Below are 6,764 nucleotides of genomic sequence, written 5' to 3'. Positions count from 1 at the left end.
AGGTTTAGATAAAGGGGTTTGAGTTACTAATCAGAATCAGAAAGGGCTTTATTGCCAAGTGTGTTTACACACACAAGGAATTTGTCTTGGTGGAGCTTCCAGGTGGATGTGCGCGACTGACGGTTAAGTGGAGAGGTTTAGATAAAGGGGTTTGAGTTACTAATCAGAATCAGAAAGGGCTTTATTGCCAAGTGTGTTTACACACACAAGGAATTTGTCTTGGTGTTAGGAGCTTCCAGTACAGAAAGTACAAACATAGTGCAGACAAACATATAATTAAGGTAATAAAAACACTAATACTAAAGAGAATAGGCAATAAATTATAAATAACAATAGTAATAAAAATATACAGAAAAGAAAAATGTCCATAGACAGAACTGTGAATGTGCATGTGTCCTATTTACAGATGATGATAGGTTTGATGAGTTATTTACAGATGTGCCGACCTCATACGTCATCCGCTTGGTGAGGTATTTGCAGAAATGCAGTCTGTCCTATCAGTGAGGATGACAGATATGACAGATATGTCAAACCAGATCAGTGCATTAACTGTATACATAGTGCAATAGACATGAAACAGATAATGTCTTGGGATCACTTTGTGAGTGACGAGAGTTTCAGCTGATTTTCTTCTCTTCATCATTTCCTAATTCTCTTTAGTGTCACTTTCAAAGTATTAAAATGATAAATGATGTTACATTGTTTAATTGGAAGGCTTGGCCTGAGTCTGATTTAAGGACATCCCATAACTCAAAGGAATCTCTTTTGGATCACCATCATCCTTCTGTAAGAAAACACGTTCAAAAAAGGTAAAATTACTAAGGAGGTCTGATGTTTAAGTTACAAAAACAACAAAAACTCAGCAAAAAAAGAAATGTACCTTCCTCAGTATAATGTATTTTAAAGATAATCAAAATGAGCTTTACAGATCTTCACTGGAAAGAGTTTAAACAATTTTTTTCATGCTTGTTTGATGAACATAAACAATTATTGCATGCACTTGTGTAACAGTTCTTAAGACACTAACAGTTTACAGGTGGAGGAAAATTAATGAGTTCCAATAACTTAGGGCACTAAAGAGACCTTTCAATAGACTGTGAAAAACAGCAGTGTAAAGATGCTCAGGGTCTCTGATCAGCTGTGTGAAAATGCCATAGACGTGCTGTAGGGAGGCATGAGGACTGCAGGTGAGACCAGAGCAATAAACTGCAGCGTCTGTAATGTAAGACACCTAAGACAGAGCTACAGCAAGACAGAAGGACAGCTGTTCATCCTTACAGAGCCAAACCACGTGTGAGCTTATGAACCACCAGATGTGTTCGAGAAAATCTTCTAGGTGGAAGAGTGGAGTAACATCTCACAGCAAGAACTGGCAAATCTTTCTGAGTCTATGAAGATGAGATGCACTGTAGTATTTACACACAAGAAACCTTTGATATCGACCCTCTTCCATTACTGTTCATCAAATGCCTGTGAAATTTGTTTTGTTTATGTCTCAGTTGTTGAGTTTTTTATGTTCATACAAATATTTACACATAAAAAGAAATTTGATAGAAAAAAGCAGTTGAAAGTATAAGGAAGTTTTTTTTCCCCAAGAGTTTCCAAGAGACTTGGAATTATGTTCGTTTGTGGAGAGGTTTTCTTTCCCTAATCGTTTAACACAATGTCTTAAACTGCATCAGGTGGTCATCTTCTTTAATATAAACTTGAAGTATTGTTATTTCAATATCACATCTAGAATTCTTGAACTGATGTATTGGTGTTTTCTGATAAGACGATTGCTCTGTAAATAAAGTTGCACTTTATGTTGTTATATTAATTGTTGTTTAGTTTATTTGGGAGTTATTTGTGTTTTTGATTGTTTTGACACTGCCTCAATGGTGAATATCTGCTTCCATAGTGTTAAATATAAAGGACAAAAAGATGACTATTCACAGTTTACATTTTTGTTTCAGCCAACGATAAAAAAAGAATTATAATTATATAATAATAACATACTAAATGTATTCATACCACTCTTCTTTTAAATGTTTTTTTTAGTGCACAGTAACTCTCATACAGTATATCTGGTTAAATGAGCAGTATGTAATACCTACATTCTGTGCTGCTTGTCTGTATCTCCTGCGGCGACAGTAAACCACAGCAGCAGTTACAGCTGCAGCCACCAGCAGAACAACAACCGCACATATTCCTGCTGCAGCAGCTGAAGACAAACCTGAATCTGGAACAGATAAAGAGAAGCAGTCATTATTACTAGAGAGTGAATGATAATCCATCCAGTACTTAACAATATCTTCTGACTGATAATTACACCTTTATACTTTGGTCATCAGGTGTATGACATTGTTTTAACTGATAAATGGTGCCGTCAGTTGTTTTTAGCTACTGCAGCTCAAACAGCATCTGCACTTTGAGCTTAACTGGAAGCAGCAGCGCTCACAGGAATACTGGCTGATATTATGCATTTTGCATGTTAATAACATTAGTCAAAGTGTCATCGACTTTCTTTTTTTTTTTAACAGTCCACAACCCAACACTTAGTGGGTTGATCTAAAATATTGAAATGACTTTTAAATTCCTCAAAAGAAAATACACTGAATGACTAAATTACACTCGCCAGTGTCAGAAACACTGAAACTCTTGACCCTCCTAAAACTGAAGCTGCTGCTACTGCTGTTGATCTGTAGATGATAAAGTCCAGAGTCTGTGCTTCTGGTGTTTGTGATGGTCAGAGATCCAGTCTGATTGTCCAGCTGCAGTCTGTCTCTGAATCTCTCATCACACTCATCATCTGTACAGATCTTACTCTGATCTCCAGTGATTTCAGCAACAAGAATCTCATTAAAAAACCACGTCATCACATCATTTGGGTGTTTTGTTACACCAGGATCTAAAGTGACAGATTCTCCCTCCTTCATTTCATCTCGTTCAGCAGCAGAAACACCTGAAACACAAACCAACAGCTGCTGGAGGATCTTGTATTTTAAACATATATAAACTGCATTTAAACACTCATTAAATGACTCACCAGTGACGGAAACAGCGAACATCATTTCACTGTCGCTTCTGCTGCTGAGTACCACTAGTTTATAGAGTCCAGAGTGTGTGGTTGTGATGTTTGTGATGGCCAGAGATCCAGTCTGATTGTCCAGCTGCAGTCTGTCTCTGAATCTCTCAGTACCTACATTACACTGAACATCTGTACAGATATCACTGAGATCTCCACTGATTTGAGCAATGCGAAGGCCGCTGAAATACCATTTAATGTACTCTTGTTGGTTTGTTTGAACCCCAGTGTGTAGAGTGACTGAATCGCCCTCCATCACTGACACTGAGACTCTGTCTCTATAAACACCAGACACACCTGAAGAAACAAACACAAACAAAAAAATATATACAATAGTGTTGTGAAAATATTAGTCTACAGATCATAAAGATTGTGAGCAGAGAAATCTGTCATAATTGTCACGCATGCAAACAAACAGCAGATGAACATCATTGATTTACACATTCACTCTTCAGACAAACAGACACGAGTCTCATGAATGATGTTATATACAACACAAAACCCACATCCTGATTCATATTTCACCCCCTTTCCCTATATATATTTGAACATTAAATGAATCATTTTCATAGAATCATAATGAATATTACATAGATGACTAGAACCCATAAAATACTTATTTTGCACCGTATAAAGACTAAAGTCTACATTTTATAAATATAATTTAGTGCTTAATCTGCCACGTAAATAACGTGTGTAGGCAACATTTAATGAATTTGGCAGAAGCTTTTAACCAAAGCACTCACATTACATCCAAGCTACATTTGATCAGTTTATGCACTGATATAAAATGTCAACTTTTACTGAAGTTACGTGTTTATTCCCAGTCACGTGACCTATTTCAAAGGACAATTTTCACGCAAATTAAACTGATCTGATCTCGTTTGAACTGCGATAGCGTTGTTTTTAATTGTTCATATGTGTTTCACCGACCATCGATTTCTGTGAGTGTCAGGCTCAGTTCTCAGCCTATAACCATTATCCCAACAATAGCCTTCGCCCAATCCAACCATCACTCCAGCGCCAAAGATGCGTTTAGGCCTAGCCTACTACAAGGCCACAGAAATAGACGGAAAAGAGATTGCAACGAAAAAGATCTCACCATGGTCGAGTAAAAACAAAGTCACTGCGAGTACATTAAAGAAAAGCTTCATTTTCACCACTTTTCCCCTCAGTAAACGAATGCGGAATTTGATTCATAAGTGTTGTTCTGCTTTAACGGCGAGCAGTAAAATGAAAGTAACCCGGATTCTCCCAATGGAAGGAGAGCGATGAGGTATGAATGTTCCTGGCGTTTTCTAATATGCATGAGAAAAAAGGCTTTTCGCCGTGTTCCGTTTGTAAAATAGCGTATTAACAGTGGCGGAAATGGCCAAATCACTGGGCGGACTCTAGCTAGGAAAGGGGGCGGGGTAATATTAGATGACCTTTCAGATGTGTTTAATTATAAAACCCTTTATAATCTATTATAACATTAAACTTATTTCATATTTTCTCCAAACCTTCCTGGATATCAAGACAAGCACCCTACAATTTTGGCCAAATTAAATATACGTTGTGTGTGAATTTGCACATGTTAAAATGTAAGCATCATTAATGACCCCCTGTGTTTAATAAAAAAAAATAAATGATTAGTGAAATTAAAGAATGATTTAATAAAAAGTTTAGCTAAGCCCTCAAAACACTTATTTACTGGTACAGTATTGCATGATTTGTAGATTATATTTAATAGTTTACACTTTGCATAAACATTTGCAATTCGTTTTTAAAAGGTAACGTTACATTCTTCAGGACTCTACGCTTACTTTTCTTTTTAGAAGCACTTGTGCCCCTACTTAAAAATAAATAAATAAATAAATAAGTACATAAGTACATAAAAAATAGGAACACCTGATCAATGACAGAGATTAACCTTCCCATTCTGAGGTGATATTTAACTCTTTAAAGTGTAAAGTTTACCTTTGTAATGCCATTTTTTTCTAACTTTATTAAATGTGTCATCTTTTGTGTCAAAAAAAATTATATTTATAATCTTTTATCAAAAAATGTAATTAAACAATAAATTCAATTAAAATAATAAGATACAATCAGGAAGAATAAGTTGCCAGTCAAATGAAATAAAGAAGAAAAAAAAAAAGATTGAATAGTGAAATGAAAGAACTATTTAATAAAAACTGAGAATTATGAATAATTGTCTCTAATTGGCCCGATTAGCTGAGCTAAAAACACTTCTTATTTAGTGGTACAGTATTGCATGTATTGCAGATTTAATAGTTTACACTTTGCATAAACATTAGCAATTCGTTTTTAAAATGTAACGTTACATTCTTCAGGACTCTACGCTTACTTTTCTTTTTAGAAGCACTTGTGCCCCTACTTAAAAATAAATAAATAAATAAATAAGTACATAAGTACATAAAAAATAGGAACACCTGATCAATGACAGAGATTAACCTTCCCATTCTGAGGTGATATTTAACTCTTTAAAGTGTAAAGTTTACCTTTGTAATGCCATTTTTTTCTAACTTTATTAAATGTATGTCATCTTTTGTGTAAAAAAATATATTTATAATCTTTTATCAAAAAATTTAATTAAACAGTAAATTCAAATAAAATAATAAGATACAATCAGGAAGAATACGTTACCAGTCACATGAAATCAGCATCAATAATTTATCTTTTCTTTTTAGGAATTGGCACAGAAGAACACAAATTAAGGAATATTTACAGACTGTTAAACGAGACTAAGAGGTGAATATATTTAAAATTCATAATAACAGTGTTATGAGATTAATGATTTAAATATAAAGTTTTTGAATATAGAAATATTAAAGGATTAAAATAACTCCATTTATACTTTAAAAATGAACTGAAACCAGCAGTTGGCGGCAAGTCACTGGCCCTGTTCCAAATGGCGCCCTGAACAGGGGCGGAGCCAGGGGACTGATGAAAGCTTGGCCACCCCACTCAAAACTGCAGCTTTTGTCCCTTTTTTTCTTGACAAGAATGCATGTATTAAGATGCGGAACCACCGTATCTCTTTATGACCACATCAAACGGGAGAATTTTCAGACGCGCACTTCAGCTTCACCTCAGAGGCGCGAGTATAGATTGTTATAATATCTACATCTGTGCAGGGGCGAAACCAGGGGGAACCCCTACTAGACCCCTTTGGCCACCCCACTCAAAACTGCTGTTTTTGTCCATTTTTTTCTTGACAAGGAATGCATTTATTAAGATGCAGAACCTTCAGCTTCACCTCAGCGTCAGGCGCGAGTCAAACGAGCGCGGAAAAGCTACAGCAGCCAAATGAGCTTCAGTAGAACAACTGTGAACTGCGGTCTGATGAGATGTTGCTCGACTATATGTTAGTAAAACGCACTTTCCTGTCCCATCAGCAGTTTTACTGTGATCACGGCGCACTCTTCAACATACGCAAATATGTGGCGCACGCTCTACATCACTTCATCATAAATAACCCGCACAAGAAATGAGCATAGTTCTGTCGTCAGCTAAGTCATGAAATTACCAAAAAGGCAATTAAAGCTGCAAACTGAGCATGTATACGCAGCACACAAGAACGTCTCACAAATGCATGTACTAAAATATATTCTGCAATTCGAGATCACAATATAAGGCACAAGCTGATATGTATTTTTTTATTTGTAATTTAATGCACAAATAAATGTGAGCACAG

General features: G+C 35.7%; 1 protein-coding gene across 2 annotated transcripts; it reads right to left on the bottom strand.

The window, feature by feature from the left end:
* Positions 1-467: 467 nt before the first annotated feature.
* Positions 468-4,446, bottom strand: LOC107718464 (junctional adhesion molecule C-like). 2 transcript variants are annotated; one of them, XM_016525547.1, is made up of 5 exons: positions 4,170-4,446; positions 3,029-3,364; positions 2,612-2,944; positions 2,097-2,221; positions 468-784 (listed from the first exon to the last, which is right to left on the bottom strand). In XM_016525547.1, exons 1-5 carry the CDS (start codon positions 4,219-4,221, stop codon positions 704-706), a joined length of 927 nt encoding a protein of 308 aa, XP_016381033.1. In that variant the 5' UTR covers positions 4,222-4,446; the 3' UTR covers positions 468-703. The 2 variants fall into 2 exon arrangements, with proteins under 2 accessions (XP_016381033.1, XP_016381034.1); XM_016525548.1 differs by having other exon boundaries at positions 2,618-2,944.
* Between the last annotated feature and the right edge of the window lie 2,318 nt (positions 4,447-6,764).

Source organism: Sinocyclocheilus rhinocerous, unplaced genomic scaffold, assembly GCF_001515625.1.
Source record: "Sinocyclocheilus rhinocerous isolate Xijiao unplaced genomic scaffold, SAMN03320098_v1.1 scaffold92, whole genome shotgun sequence".
NCBI lineage: Eukaryota > Metazoa > Chordata > Actinopteri > Cypriniformes > Cyprinidae > Sinocyclocheilus > Sinocyclocheilus rhinocerous.
The sequence above is the reverse complement of the archived record's forward strand: the minus strand, read 5'-3'. Positions and strand labels throughout refer to the sequence as shown.

Excerpts from the sequence above, each read along its gene's own strand:
- LOC107718464 (XM_016525547.1), bottom strand. The coding sequence starts at position 4,221 with ATGAAGCTTTTCTTTAATGTACTCGCAGTGACTTTGTTTTTACTCGAC. Across the intron at positions 2,222-2,611 it reads TGTTTCTGACACTGGCGAGT|ATTCAGGTTTGTCTTCAGCT; the intron begins GTAATTTAGTCA and ends TATCTGTTCCAG. Across the intron at positions 785-2,096 it reads ACAGACAAGCAGCACAGAAT|AAGGATGATGGTGATCCAAA; the intron begins GTAGGTATTACA and ends GTTTTCTTACAG.